Raw genomic sequence first — 15296 nt, 5'->3', positions numbered from 1 at the left:
TTTCCCTTCCCCTAAGCACGTAAACACTCATATGAAAGCTGTTAGATGACTTCAAATATCACTCTTTTTTGACTGTTGTATATCCATTTGTTATGTCAACTTTTTTTCACACCTTATGATCCCCTCTCTGACCACAGATTTGTATAATAACCATAGACTAAAAAAAAATGGATGGCAAGAAAATAAACACACCAAGCTCTCGCTTAAATCAAACCAACCAACCAACCACCCACCTCTTTATCCATAGAGCATCTAGTTTTTGCACTACGACAACTGTGTAGATGTAGGAAAAATACCACAGGGAAATTAGGGAAGAGGAAGTTCTGTCCACGTCAAAGATGAGTGCTATTTGGAAGGAGTGGTAACTTGAAAGGTGGCTAGTACTTAAAATAAAAATACTAAGAACAATCCTTCTAACAAGCACATTTAAACCTTCTGCATCCTTCCTCTCCTTCACGTCAGATATTGTCAGATTGCTGGTGACAATCTAGTAACACATTTGAAGTAATTAAATCAAATGAGCCTTATTTCTGAAAACTTAATTTTTCTAAAAAAACCCAAAAAAACCAAAAAACAAAAAAAACCCACAACAAACCAATTTATTTTCCTCTTCTATTCATCCAGGAGTGTCCACCACTGTTATTGTGTTCCAAAGTAAAGACTACAGCTACTATACCAGATCCATAAAATCTTCTCTTTAATACTACAGTAAACATCCTGTTGTTTTCTACCTTGCACCTGAGCAGCATTTTCTCAGGTAAGAACAGGCATTCAGGGAAAAAGAAAGGCACTCCGTGGGGTAAAGGTGAATTTTATTGAAGTGATGGCCACATGAAAAGGCCATCAAAGACAAATTTCCAACCAAAACAATTCTCCATTCAGATGAGCAATTCTGAAATTACTACAACAAATATATTTTTACCTCTTCATATGTTTGGTTTCTCAGCTTGTGGGTGGGAACTGCTATTTGCAAGGCTCCTAAAGGAGATATTTTCACAGTACCAGTAACAGTAGAACTAGCAGGTAGTTGAGGAAGTATTGGTGCACCGGGTGAAGCCAAAGGTCAAGCCAAACTAAGCAGAGGTGGTTAAGCTGCCTTCAAAGCCACTTCGTACAAACTAAGGAGAGTTTTTAAATATTCCCCTACAATTTCAGGATATAGTATCTATTATCAATGCAAAGGATAGAGGGCAATAGCCAAAGAAGATTTAAATTTAGAAAATAATCTAACCATGTATTCTCTCAGTTAAGCTTTGGGGAAAGAGGGTCAGGAAAGAAAAAAGCAACTCTACTCTCCCATGTATCACTTCTAACGTGGGTTACTTTTGGCCATCCCAAAGCCCAAATCTGACTGGCCACATCTACACTACAGCCTGACAAACTCTGGCCTTCCTATCTTTCAAATGGAGTACATTTTGCTTGCACAGATGGGTCTTCCTTCTGGGTGAAGGGAGTATGGATGGCACATGACTTGTTTCCAATACAGCTACCATGCACACACAGGCCTGTGAACTCAGAATCACTCCCATTTTTGGTTTTTAATTAATATATACTCTGCATAGTGACAGTAGAGTCTCTTTTTTAAAATTATGCCCTCCTCAAGCTTCGGATGAAGGCAGGCTGGTAGACAAGCAAAATTTGGTCATAAGCTTGCAAACTCTTTGGGCAGGGGTTACATTTTCTGGGAAACATCCTAACAAAATATGGCACTGTAAAGAAAACAAACAAACAAAAGAACCAGGAAGCTAAGTCAGCACAGTGCTCTTCCAAAAAAAGAGCACCACAGTATATCAAGAAGCAGCAATACTAGTTATGATTTTAAATTGCTTTTTGAAAGCAAACCACAGCTACAATGCTGTACATTACAAATGCAAATATATGACATATATTCTATCCAAAATAATCCTGCTTTCATTCCACATTCTTCTATGCTGTTTACTGCAAGTGCATATGAGACATTGATATATTTGCTTACAGACAGTTTATTGCCACAAAGGTAAGTTCTGGCAATCTTAGCAACAGAATACAGTCTAGTAGCAGTTATTAAAATATTTTTACATTAATTAAGATCTTAATCTTCCATCGTAAAAAAAATATATATAGAAATGCAAGAGGTGCCCACTACATTCATAAGTACAATACTAGAGTTTTACCAAAAACAGTGAGCATGCAACTCAGACCTCAAAGAAGTCAATAAGCAACTGGTATTTAACACAGCCAGTGATATATGTTACTTGCATACATTTATTCACAGCTTACAATGTTAAATAATCTAATTCTGAAATATGTGCATTTTAAAAGGAACTTTTCACAGCTCTTTAGAGATGCCCGAGCAGCAGAAGAGACTAAATCAGGTCAGCTGCAAACTGAGTTTGAACTAAGACAAAGTCATACCCTACCACTCATGTGCTTCCATTGTTAAAACCACAGCAGGAGAATGACTTGCACTTATTTTTATGCATATTTCAAATATCTCTTGTTGCTCTGTTTTGGCATTCTTTTGAGTGACATTAACCAAATCCAGCTGTGAATAAGAAGTTAGAATTCAATATTTGAGATCTGGAAGAAATCAACAATGTTGGAGATATGGTAATAATTTCAAAAGCAAATGCAAGAAAGCCTAAACATAGCCTCATATTTTCTATCTACATTTCCAAGCTACAAATGCCCAAAAGACTCATCCCCACACTACCATTTATTAGCTCTGTGATTTGAAAGTCCACAGAGAATATTTTCACTGGTAGCACAAACCATAAAGATTCCAGTTAGAATGCAGATTGGATGGAAAAAAAAAAGGTGCTTAAGACTGTGGAAAGGAATTAAAAGATTTACATAAAGCCTGCTGGCTTTGTTGATTGTGTACTGAAACACATACAAGAAACAAAAAATTAAATCAAAGCACAGTTACCTAGCAGTTTATTCTCAATGTGTGCTGCCTTTCTGTTGTTCTTACGTCCAGATTAATTTCAGTCCCGAATAAGGTAATATTAAAGGAGTGAGCATCATTTTCTCTGAGTCTCAACTAAGATAGATAGGAAAGAAAGAATACTATTTCATATTGGTTTGTATGATACAAATACAGAGAATGATTCACTGTAAAACAGCACAGAAAGCATGAAAATATGAGTGAAAAAGATGGAAAGATTCTTGTTGGAAGGTAAGCAGGGTTTATAAACGTGTACACATTTTAATAACTTATAAATAAATTAAGATGGTGGAAGGCAGCATGGACTAAAAAGGGGAAAAAGAATACTGAAGCTAAAAAAAGGTGTTGTGTTGATAATAGAAGAAGTAATTCTATGTCAGAGATGTATTTTTCTTGGGAAAAAAACACAAACATTCTGTTGAATAACCTGGAACAGATATTATCTCATCTGTGCCTAAGATCTGTGCAAATGACGTGCAAATACAGAGAAGTGAAAGAAGGATATAACATCTTCAAACATTAGAACATTTAAAAGATGCATCTATCTGTTCTGTCCTTTTCTCTCAGAAGTTATTGTTAGGAGTCTGACCGACAGAGCCAGACTCTTCCTTTAATGTCTTCAATATCACTAAGTCAGTATGAGTAGTCTTTTCATCCAAGTACAGACACCACTACAGTAATGAAACATTTCTTCCTGTCTTGAACACAAACTTCCAACCTCAGGTTAAAAAGCTATAGTTTAAGCCCTTTCGCACAAAGCTGAGGCTCACTTATGACCTCTGAATCTTGGAGTCCTATCCCAAGACATCCATAAATGCCATTAATCTCTACTACAGTACCATGCCCTAGATGTGCCAAGCATTATACTTGATATAGTTTTAGGCTCCCTCTACATTTTGTGGACCGCTGCCTTCACATTTTCAATCCTGCTTTTGCAAAAAAAGAAAAACAAAACCAAAAAACCAACCCCCCCAAAAAAACCCCCCAAAATAAACCAAAAAACAAACAAAAAAAAAGCCCCACAAAAAACCAAGAATAAAAATTTAGTCAAGTCAAAGCAGAAGTGCCATTTCTGTTTCCTAATGATCTGACATTTCGTAAGCATCATCAGAGAGAAAATAACCCAATTTTAATTTCTTCAATGTGCTAACTATATAGATTAGCGAGCTGACAAATATGTGAAACTGTAAACACTTTAAAATGCTATGTCTAAAGTCTAATTATTCCAGTTACTATATTAAATCAAGTTTTTAAATCAGTATCAAAAGAGCCATCACAGGCTTGTCAAATTGTTTCCAAGCAATTTGCACTCTAATTTGTCACTTTTCATTATACTTCCGTTCATCAGCTTTAACACGTACAAGAGGAATAGTTCACTGCTGCCAGAGCATAATATAGGATAGTCTTTCAGAGTTACTGAGGGCTTCTGTCTTACAAGAGCCTAAAAAGCTGAAAGTAACACACAGAAATAAAAACCTGTAGTTCAATGCTACAACGCCAACAGATTGTTCTTCTACATTAAGATTTCTCTTTTTGCAACTGTGGAATGTGTTTAAGGAGTCAGTGTTTCCACTCTCTCATCGAAGTCCCGACCAGCTGTGGAGGTATGAAGCCCACCCAGAGGGCCGTGAGGTACTCTCTTCCTCTCCTGAAGGAGGAAGAAAAACACACTTTAAGCTTATTATGTCAGACATTGCATCATTTTGTTACATGAATTTGTTTCCCCCCTTGTCTCTGTCCGTTTTCAAATGCTGTCCTTGTAAACCTGTTGAGGAGGTAGCATTCAATACTTACTCCTGGGCTACCATAGATATGCTCATGGATTTTATCACCAAGTCCACTTTACTTTGGGTACTTAAGGATGCTGTAAAGAGGCCATTTATCTCCTTTCTCCAGAAAAATCCAATTAGTGTTCACGAGAGTGCCAGACCAACATCCAAATGGTATGGACTTAACTTACACCTCATCTTTCCAAGTGCAAAGCCTATCACGGAATGCAGCACTTTGACACTTTCCTTGCTCATGTGATTTTGTTCAAAAATTTCAATTGCTTATATATACATGGTACTTGCTCTTTATATTAATTTTAAAATAAAATATAGGTCAGTTGATAATGAAGTACAAGAGGCTACAGGTTGTTATTGAGAAGTGACAAACCATACCTTAAAAAGTGTTTTTTAAGGGGACAAACCCTCAGAGTATTTGGAGCAGAGCCAGAACACTATTATACAAGTCAGCTCTTGGGTTAATTTCTTGCAAAGGCTTAATTATTTTTATTTCCTTCCCTAGTTCCTTTATTTCTTAAACAAAAAGCATATTTTCTTGAAGAGCTTTTTAAAGTTAATATATTGAAACTAATATTAGACCTGCAGTACTGCCTTGAGAGGACCACTTTGATTATCTTTTTAGAACATCTGCCAAGAAAGTCATTAATTTATAGTAACTTCTATTTTAAGGTCACTTTACAGAAAACTTTAACTCCACTCAAAATATGAACACATTAAATTTTTTCAACTTACTATCATCCTCCTAGATATGTGTATGTTTCAGAAAAAATAATATTTTACCATAATTTTATTTATATTTTTGGGTATTTGTTCTGTTTTCTGAAAACTGAATAGTAACTTCCCAACAGACCAAAATGGTTTTATTGCTAGCTCACTGGCATTATGCTGCTAAGCTTTGTTTTTCCTCAAAGGTCTACAAAAAGAAAGCACAAAACTTCAGTTGCCTTTATTTCTACTTTTCCTTTTTTTGCGACATTGTTTTGAACACCACCCACCTTGGGCAATTGCAACTAGCTTCCCCTTCTCTTCAGGGCTGAGCTGCAACATGGTGTCTATTACTGGGAGCAGCCTTTCTTTCTCGCTTCCCGATTTTAGAAATATGAACTGCAATAGAACATTCTTCAAGTATTCTAGATTAGCCACAGACTTCTCTCTCTCTTGATTTCTTTCCAGTCTTCTTATTTCATTCTTAAGAAGCTGCAGATGAAGGAAGAAAAAACGCAATATTGTTTGCTTTATATAATAAGCAATTGACCAAAGGTCTTTGGAAGAGCTAAAAAGCAAATTAAGCAGCTTGCTTCAAAAAGAATAATCAGTGCATAGCACATATTCTGGACAAAAATCCAGTGAAACTTGAACATGTGATAATGTTGTCCAGAAATAACTTTTTATTGATCAAAAATACACTTCTTTAATAAAATCTGTGCAGTAGTTTTAATGATACACAGTACTAACTATTCAATTTCAGTAATAAAGAGTAAGAGTTGAACAGTTAAATAAGCAATGTGGATCAAAGATCACTCATTAGGAAACATTTTATGAAAAAAAGCTTAGCATGTTTAGAGAATATGCTAACTTCAAAAATGTTTTCAGAAAACTCTGGAAGGTACAATTAAACCAAGCCAAACTCTATGTGTACATTTATCTCTAAACATGTATCTTCTTTTAACTTAAGACACCTAAAAGGGGTTACAGGAAGAGAAATCAGACAATGCTTCCCTTGGGATTTACTGCTTATACCTAAGTGAAAACAATAAAGGCACTTTACTAAATATTAAACTGTCAAACTCTTGAGGGTTTTTTTTGTAGCAGCTTTTACTTTCCCCTCACGTCCCTGACTAGAAACTGTGTGGAAAAAACACAAAAAACTGAAGTAAACTCTGGAAGCACTCATCAGTTTTGTGGTCTAAAAGCCCTTCCAAATTAAGTTTTGCATCACCAAATTTTTACAGACTGGGATTTTCTGAAACATATGTGGCGTTACACATTTGGTCTAAGGAACAGACTCTAGAAATTAGAGCTATCCCCACATTTCCGCATGTCTGCTAACCTTTATTTGTTCCATTAGGATTGCATTGGTTGCTTCTGATTCACGAAGTAATTCATTCAAGTGATCAGCACTCTTTGCTGTTGTATTTAGTTTCTGAATCAGTTCATCCTTGGTGAGTTCTGTTTGCCACTGAGATGGTTCTGCAATTAATTGGAAAAGAAAACTGAGAGAAGGAAAAAGCACTTCCATCTACTTATACTAATTTAACATTAAGGCTTGATTAATGTAGCTTCTTAGAAACAAAATCCATGCAAAATGAGACGGCAAAATTAATAAGTATCATTGCTGCTGCTGCATGCTTGTTTTGTGATCCATTTTTGTATATATATTAGAAGGGGATTGGCAAATCAGTTCTAAGTATGTCAAGATACATGGTTTTAATTTACCCCTTGTTTCGTACCCATAGATGGAGCTTTTCAACAGTTCTCCACAAAGTGTTCAGTAGACTTTTAAAACATTATTAGATGCTACCATATATTTTTCTGCTTTTTGGAGGACTCTTAGAACATTGTTCTTCATAGAATCATAGAATGGTTAGGGTTGGAAAGGACCTTCAAGATCATTGAGTTCCAACCTCCCTGCCGTGGGCAGGCTGACTTTAATTTCCTAGAAAAAAACTATGACTAAATTCTTGTTCTAATAAGCCACATTAAGATGAAGAGACATTTTAATTGTCTCTAGTAGAGACTAGTCCAGAATATAAAAAGTTCTGTAATTATTCAATGACTTGCTAATCCAATCTCTTCCCTTTAGAAAGGCACAAATACGACATCTTTAAATCACTAAAACCTGTAGCAATGTTTTATTTTTAGTCCTTACTCAAGGACAAAACTCCAAATTCAGGATAGCGTAAACTCAGTGGCACTTAAGCAGACTTGTGTCTTGCACCTTAAAGCACAAACCCACAATGTTCTCAGATATTTTGAGATCATAAACTTGTGCAACTTACATAGGCAAGTGCTTCAAAAAGCCACATGTTCTACCTACCAAGTTTTGCTTCTGAGGAGTTCAGAAGTTGTTCCAAGGATGGTACATAGGTGCTGGCTGAAGAGACAGACTCTGTGTCCGTTGTTTCCATACCTTCATCCTCTTCCCTAGCTACAGTGTGCACATCGAGAACAGGAAGGTCAGTGTTTCGCCGTTCTCTTAAGTTCTTTGTTGCTGGATTTGAAACAGCTGGACCTGAAAGATACTTACTGATGTTTATCATCAGAATGAAATTGGTAGGGCTATTTCATATGTGTGACTGTTTCATATTTGAGAGCAATAAATAAAATAGCCTTCAAAAAGCAGGGGGAGGAAAGGTGAAGAAAATGGAGAAAGCCAGATACAAATGTAACATTTATAACAGAATATAGAATATATAGCCCTTATATATTACTAATATATAGCCTTTCACCTCCCAATGACCATTCCAATCAAAGGCTGTTTCTAAATCCAAACTTGATTGGAAATTCTTATTTCAGTGACTATGAAACCTTCATGCAACTCTCCCTGAAGATGTGTTGTAGCTATGACAAGAGTGTCACATGTTTTTAATGCAAAACAGAATTAGCTTTTTCTTTCAACCAGTCCTACGGGAGGTGTAAGTTGTTCTACTACTATGCAAACTATCCTGCTGCTTCAGTAACATAAGGAAAGAGTAACTTCTTCAACTGTCACTGCTGCTTAGCAAACATCTAACTACATTCTAATTAGTAACTCTACAAATATAAAAGTAGCACTTAAGCTTGAACACAGTAAAATCTTAAATTAGAAGAGGGGTCAAATAGCAAGTTTACCAATAACGAACATTGTTAAAAAGGTTTTCAGTACACTTTTCTTTAGCTTTACACCTCAAACTGGAGGCAGAGGTCCAGTATGCTCCAAAACCTGAGACAAACTGATAGCAGTAGCACTGAATGTTTACAAAGTAATTTCCCTCCACCTGGCTGACAATGCAGGTACTGCAGAGGAGATAACAGTGATGCAGATTCTAAAACAGAACAGAATACTTCCAGTTGGAAGGGACCTACAATGATACCTAGTCCAACTGGCTGACCACTTCAGGGCTGACCAAAAAGTTTAAACACGTTGTTAAGGGCATTGCCCAAATGCCTCTTAAACACTGAGAGGCTTGGGGCATCAGCCACCTCTCCGGGAAGCCTGTTCCAGTGTTTCACCACCCCCTTGGTGAAGAAGTTCTTCCTAGTGACCCGTCTAAACCTCCCTGATGCAGCTTAGAACCATTCCCACGTGTCCTATCACTGGATACCAGAGAGATCAGCAGCTCCCTTTACACTTCCCATCAGGAAGCTGTAAGAGAGCAACAAGGTCACCCCTCCTTTTCTCCAAACTAGACAAACCCAAAGTCCTTAGCCACTCCTCCTAGGACATGCCCTCCAGCCCTTTCACCAGCTTTGTTGCCCTCCTCTGGACACATTAAGTACCTTAAGATTCTGAAGGGACAGTAATACCAAGTAAGGAACCTGTCATTGTTATCAGTGGATTAATATGGCATGCTGCAAATTCTCCAGAAAAGGGTTCTGGTGTGTTACAGAACCACACACTCTAAGCATGTCTTTAGATTCAGACTCAGGTACACAAATTTGTATCTAACCCAAGAAAACCCAGTATTACAACTGAAAGTTACCTCTAGTGCTTGGTTCACTCTTGAGTTGGAAAAGCTGAGCTTCTACTCTTGACAGCTGCTGCTGAAGTGTCTCTACTGTCTTCCTCTGCTCTTCTTGCAGGTTCCTGACTTGGTCTCTGAAATTGTTCCGGAGAGCTTCATTCTGGGCTGTCAGCTGACTCAAAGTCTGGGCATGCTCTGTTTTCATTACCATGTTCTCAGATTGTATTGTGCAGAGCCTGAAAACAGCATACACACAAAACGTAAGAAACGAACAGCAAAACACTGTCACTTTTACATTTTAAAACTTTTAGAGTTCACAGTAGTTTTCAGTTTTCATGTGTACGATTACCTTAGAATGACCGTGCAACTTTTTCCATCTAAATTCCTCTTTTTACAGTGAAAATCAAAGACTGAGAAAGTTACACTTACTACCTATCATATGAAAGCACTGTGCTATATAAGCTCTTGATTCTTATTTCAGAACAAAAAATTCATACATCTTCGGGGAAAAAACAAAAGTAGAGACACTGTGGTCTAAACATTTTTAAATTCTAAAACTGCAACATGACTGTCTGTAGTGTCATACAGGGCATAGCACTTAGCTTTTATTCCACTTCCTTTAACATTTATTTACCAAATATTTTTGCAGGACTTCTGAAAACACTAGTTTCTAAGAAGCCAAGTTTAATTTTTTAAGGTTTGACTTTCAGTGTGTCTTGGGTTAGGACCACCACCATGTGGTCTCACCCCCCACCCCCCCCTTCCCGGTAAGATGGGGAAGGATAAGAAAAAGTGGAACCTCGTGAGTTGAGATAACGACAGATTTTTAATAATACCACACGAGGAAAACAAAAGAAAGGAGAATATGACAATAAGACAAGATATAGAATACAATGGAAACACTGATACAATGAAATCCTCACTACCACGAGCTTCACAGAGGAGACCCCTCTCCAAGCTAGCTTCCCCTTATATCCCAGGCAGGATGGTCAGCATGGTATGGAATATCCCTTTGGCTATGCCCACCTCCCAGCTTCTGTGAAGAATTAACCCTATCCCAGCTGGACCCAGGACACAGTGCAAAACAGAGTAGAAGAGTGTAATTGTTAGCAAGAAAAATGTCAGTAACACATCAATTGGACTTAGTTTGGAGGTACTCCAGAAGCAAGACAAAATTCTCACAAGCAATTAAACAAGTGCATGTATGGAAAGACTAAGCATAGAACTTGCCCTTATAAGCATACAAACCTAAATATAGCCAGAGCAGCAAAGAGCTCGTCTCTCTGGGTACAAAGGGAACATACTGTCATATGGGCTGTTTCCAGAAAAATGCAGAAGGACATAAATTTAGTTGATTACAATGAATCATCATGTGGCTATCAGGAACAGATAGAACAGTACAAAGATAGAGACATGAAGTCAACAGTACCTAATACTAAGTTGTAATTTCTAATTAATGTTTCATGTGAAATTCTTTGTTCCCTAAACACAAAAGAACAACCCTCTTGGAAGAGCACAAGTATTAGGTACTCATGTGATTTTTTTCAAGAAGTGATAGAGATTAAACAGATTCCTTTCATTTTGAAAGAAATAGCAGATTAAGATTGTGGCACGCATAGACTTAAAAACCAGTACTTTCTGTAAGAAAGTCACTTGGACGCAGGACTGGATATTTTGTCAGTGAAATTGTTTGCTCTGCATTCAACTACCTTATTTTTCTAATAGGAAGCATCCATAAAATTTAGTTGAGCAGTCCAATGTTGGACTTAAAAATAGTGAATGTGCTTAAAAAAAAAAATTTAATTTTTAAATCTGATAGCTAACAGGTAGAAAGCTTGCAGAAATCTCAAACTCCCTGATCAACTACTACTCCATTTTCATTGTTGAAACTTCTGAAGGCTGATGAAAAACAGCAAGCAATCCTCTTGAAAATTCCTTTAACTTGTCTCAAGTTATGCCCTTTCTTTGGTAAGTACAGTTATAGGTCACTAGATGCCTAACCCTTAAAAGTTCACACAAAATAAAATATCTATATTTATCAGCAGAACATACTTTTCACGGAGTTCTGCCTCTTTTGCAACAGTCTCTTGCAGCATCTTATTGTGTCTTTCCAGCAGGGTGTCGTGTTCAGACTGCAATGCCTGGAGTTCAGATGCATTCATCTGTGAATTATGCTGAGCGTTTTGCAACTTAACTTTAAGTTGATCTATCACCATTTCCAACTGTTCTCTGCAAGGGAAAAAAAGAAAGAAAAAGCATACATTTACAAATACTTATATTATTTCAGAACCTATATTATATCCACAATATTTTGTATAGCTGACCCAAATTTCTTATTTATTAATTAAATCAATACAGCACCATGACCAAAAGTCTTAGAGCATGACTGCAGCAGAAACAATTATGAGAGTTCTGATCATGTTTCAATATAGGTGCGAACAGGTTTATCACATCCTATCTGAACTGCTGGGAACATAATTATTGTGGTAGAAGGTGTGACTGCTACCACTTTCTATTTCAAGCTGGTTTGAAGGAACAAGACAGAAGAACAATAATATCTAGAATGCAGTTGGGAGAAAAAAATCCTTCTTAAAAGTGGTGGAGATGTTTTTGTTTGTTTAGGAAATGCTCATCAGTTCAGTGAGACTGAATACAGGAGACAAATGGTTGCAGGAGATTTTGAGCAAAGGACTAGAAAGCAACATCAATCCATAAAAAGAGATAATCTGTTGGTCAGAAATAAATCAAAATCAGATACAGTAGGAGAAAAAAAGGTCTTAAGTCATACACATTCTCCTTTTATGTTTTCTGTATTTATATATGCAGACATCTCCATTATCTCATGAACTATATATATCATTAACCCTTAGAGTTCATACTCATAAATAATTTATTTGGAAACTATATAATTTCTTTATTGTTTGATTACTTGTCCACTTTGTTTTCAATGTGACCCTCTTGCACAAAAACCTAACAATACCAGAACTTCTTGAAATTCTGTAAAAAGGAGGGACAAAGAAATGCAACTCCTGCAGTTTACTTGCTTCAAAGAAAAGGAGGGGTATAAGTGTTAAAAAAAACCCAAACCATAAAACCAAAGTCCTCTAACAAAGCACAAGTCTCCCTCTGGTGGATTTCCAGCAGCAACTGCATGTACTGTTTTAAGATCTGTGTCAGATTCTGACTTTTGACATCTTACGCATATATGCCTGTCTGTCAGCAAGGACACCTACCAATAACTTCTAAAAATAACTTACAATAACTGACCTACTTTTGCAGTGGGTTCAGACATTTTCTGAAGTGAATCTAAATTTACCTGGCTTACAACTATGCTTAAATGATTTTCAGGGAACTTCAGGCAGTGTAATTTTTTTTCCCCCAAGTCTTTTCTCATATAACAGCTCATAAGTATTTAATAAATCTGCCGGAACTGATGCCTGAACTGGCAGCCAGAGCTTTACCTACCCTAAACCATTCCTTCCTGATAAAGTTCAAAGTGAGCTCAGCTGAACAGTACCAATCTGCTCTTTTTTTCTTAGTTGGAAATAGCACTTTGCTGCAATACTTAATGTTAGAGAAAAATGACACGTCAAGTCTACACAGAAGATGCTGGCTAATTTCAGGTCACGAGAATCTTCCTAACACCTTACTTCTCCCTCTGACTGTAACAACAGGTAACCTACACAAAAATAAATGTTAAAAAAGACAAATCAAGGAATTGGAAACTAACGTAGTACCACTATGGTACAAATTGATGCTTCTGTTCAGATAGGCAGAACCACAGTTAGATTACAGACCAGACGAAGTTCATAAAGAGGTTTTGTTTTGTTTTTCTTTTAAAACCAAAGTAACCAGGGAAGCAAACCATCTCCCTTCTGTTATTTTTCTGTATTTAAGCAAAGAGTTAAATAGTAGAACTCACTTGTTGGTCAGAAGTTAGCAAAGACAAAGGCAAACACAATAACTCAAGTATCAGTATTTTTCTGTATGCATATTAAAAAATGTTAGTTTTACCTTTCTTGTTTGGCCCCCTCAGATTCTGTCTGAGAAGCAGATTTATTCTTCTGCTGTTTTAGAACATTATGAACACGGACTTTGTAGCTCTCAAATTCAGATGTAACAGATGCTTGTTCAGCCTATCACATAGAAAACAAACCCTTAATAAGTTATGCTATTGACTATTGTTCCCTTATTTCTCTACAGCGAAACACAGCTTACATTGGAAAAAAAAAATTAAGAACTCCCTGTTGCATTTTCTTCTTTTAAGTGGATAATTAAAATTGTGACTATCATAACAGATCACATTTCTTTAGATTTTAATTGAATACCACAAATGTGAAACTTAAAAAAAGAGACACTGATTTTCAACATACCAATATTAAAGAAAGGAAAGAATACTTGCAAATTCAAAAATTGCATTCAACAGAGATTCACAAGCAAGGGGTTCTATCAAATAGCTTTAAATGAAGGCAAAGGTGAAGGAAAAAAAAGGCATAATTCAGTTTTCCTTTTATACTACCCAGGTGACAAAAATTGAATATGCCTTAAAGTTATGCATAATTTTGACAAGTTAAGTCAGTCTTGTAATGGTTATTACACAGCACAAGATATAATATTCTAGTTAATTGTAAGGGTGTTTGATCTGTCTTCTCTTCTAAATTCAGCTGATACATGAGTTTCTGTGGACATACAGAAAATTACCTCACAACATAGCTTCATCCTTGGCTATACACTATACAGCAAGAATTACTTCCATTCTTCAAGCACACATGTCGTGTCTTTTTCTAAGAAACCACAGATGCAGTTTTCATTCTTGGATCTTAGGCGAAGCTCATGGATTCATTAGTCATCCTTGAGATGACTAAGATGCTCTCATCTCCAAGAGGAGCATTTTGAAAAGTTTCTCTTCAGCTGAACTGGTGAGTGAAATTCCACAGTACTGACCCTGACTAGCCACTGCTCCAGCTTTTCTGGAATATGTAAGGTTTGTGCGCATCTCTTTAAATTAATGCTTCTCTTTTCTTCCAGCCAAACTATGTGAGCTAGCATATTCCTAATTTCTCAGGGACACAGCCTTAAATAACAGCATGACTTTTGTCTTCTAACCTACTATCTGCTTTAGTGTCCACCTTTCCTTTATGCAGAATTTTGCTTTGTTAATAACCTTGTAATAATATGTCTTTTTTAGACATAGGGCACCTAAAGGGAAGACTAATCTTCCAACAGCTTCAAGCTGTGCCATCACGGAAGATGTACATTCTGGCTGGTTTCACAACACCAAGGAGCAAGCCACCATGAATACATACCATAAGTCCCCAGTTAAGAAGAATGCATTTGTAAAACCATGAGCTATCTTCTACCAGTGCAACTCAGGCAAGCCTTCTCTAGCAGCAACCACAAAGTTTGTCCATTTCAGTTCACTGTTTTAAAATGCAGAAGTTTTTTTGAAAGGCTGCGTTCAATTGTTACTTATCTGCAGGATGCAAACCGATCATCCAGAAGGGGCTATAGTGTGCTGCAGTAATCTCCATAAAGATAATTTGAACATAACAGTCCTACTATATTATGAATCTGTCTCAAGTGCAAACACTAGATCCCAGGAACATCTAACAGAATGTAATCTGGACAAAAAACCAGAAATAATAAAAACCTCAGCAACGGTGTCAGTTTCAGATCTAGCTCAACTGCCAATTAAGAAGCTGCTCATATAGCAGCATATTAGAAGGTGTTTGCAAATATATTTTCACAGCAGGTCTGTGTTTTGTTTTTTTTTAAATGGTATCTGTGTTAATTGTTTTTATATGGCACAAATAATATTCCTTTTCTGTTTGTTTTTTCCCTTTTCTTTAAAGGCTTCTTTTTTCCCCTCCCAGTGTATAGTTGCTGATCATCCTAAATGAATTCCAGCTCCCCACTACC

At 36.6% G+C, this 15296-nt stretch overlaps 1 protein-coding gene across 1 annotated transcript in view; it reads right to left on the bottom strand.

Moving 5' to 3' along the window:
* Positions 1-4495: 4495 nt before the first annotated feature.
* Positions 4496-15296, bottom strand: part of GCC2 (GRIP and coiled-coil domain containing 2) — a gene marked incomplete at its 5' end in the record, with an annotated part of 25623 nt that continues 14822 nt past the window's right edge. The window contains 7 exons of the mRNA XM_010087702.1: positions 4496-4574; positions 5709-5910; positions 6764-6903; positions 7751-7945; positions 9396-9613; positions 11430-11606; positions 13392-13513. Of these exons, the coding sequence (XP_010086004.1) occupies positions 4504-4574; positions 5709-5910; positions 6764-6903; positions 7751-7945; positions 9396-9613; positions 11430-11606; positions 13392-13513 (1125 nt within the window). The remainder of the gene's footprint in view (positions 4575-5708; positions 5911-6763; positions 6904-7750; positions 7946-9395; positions 9614-11429; positions 11607-13391; positions 13514-15296) is intronic.

This window comes from Pterocles gutturalis, unplaced genomic scaffold (assembly GCF_000699245.1).
Source record: "Pterocles gutturalis isolate BGI_N339 unplaced genomic scaffold, ASM69924v1 scaffold25056, whole genome shotgun sequence".
Taxonomy (NCBI): Eukaryota; Metazoa; Chordata; class Aves; order Pterocliformes; family Pteroclidae; genus Pterocles; species Pterocles gutturalis.
Note: the sequence above shows the minus strand (reverse complement) of the source record. Positions and strands in the feature narration are given on the sequence as shown.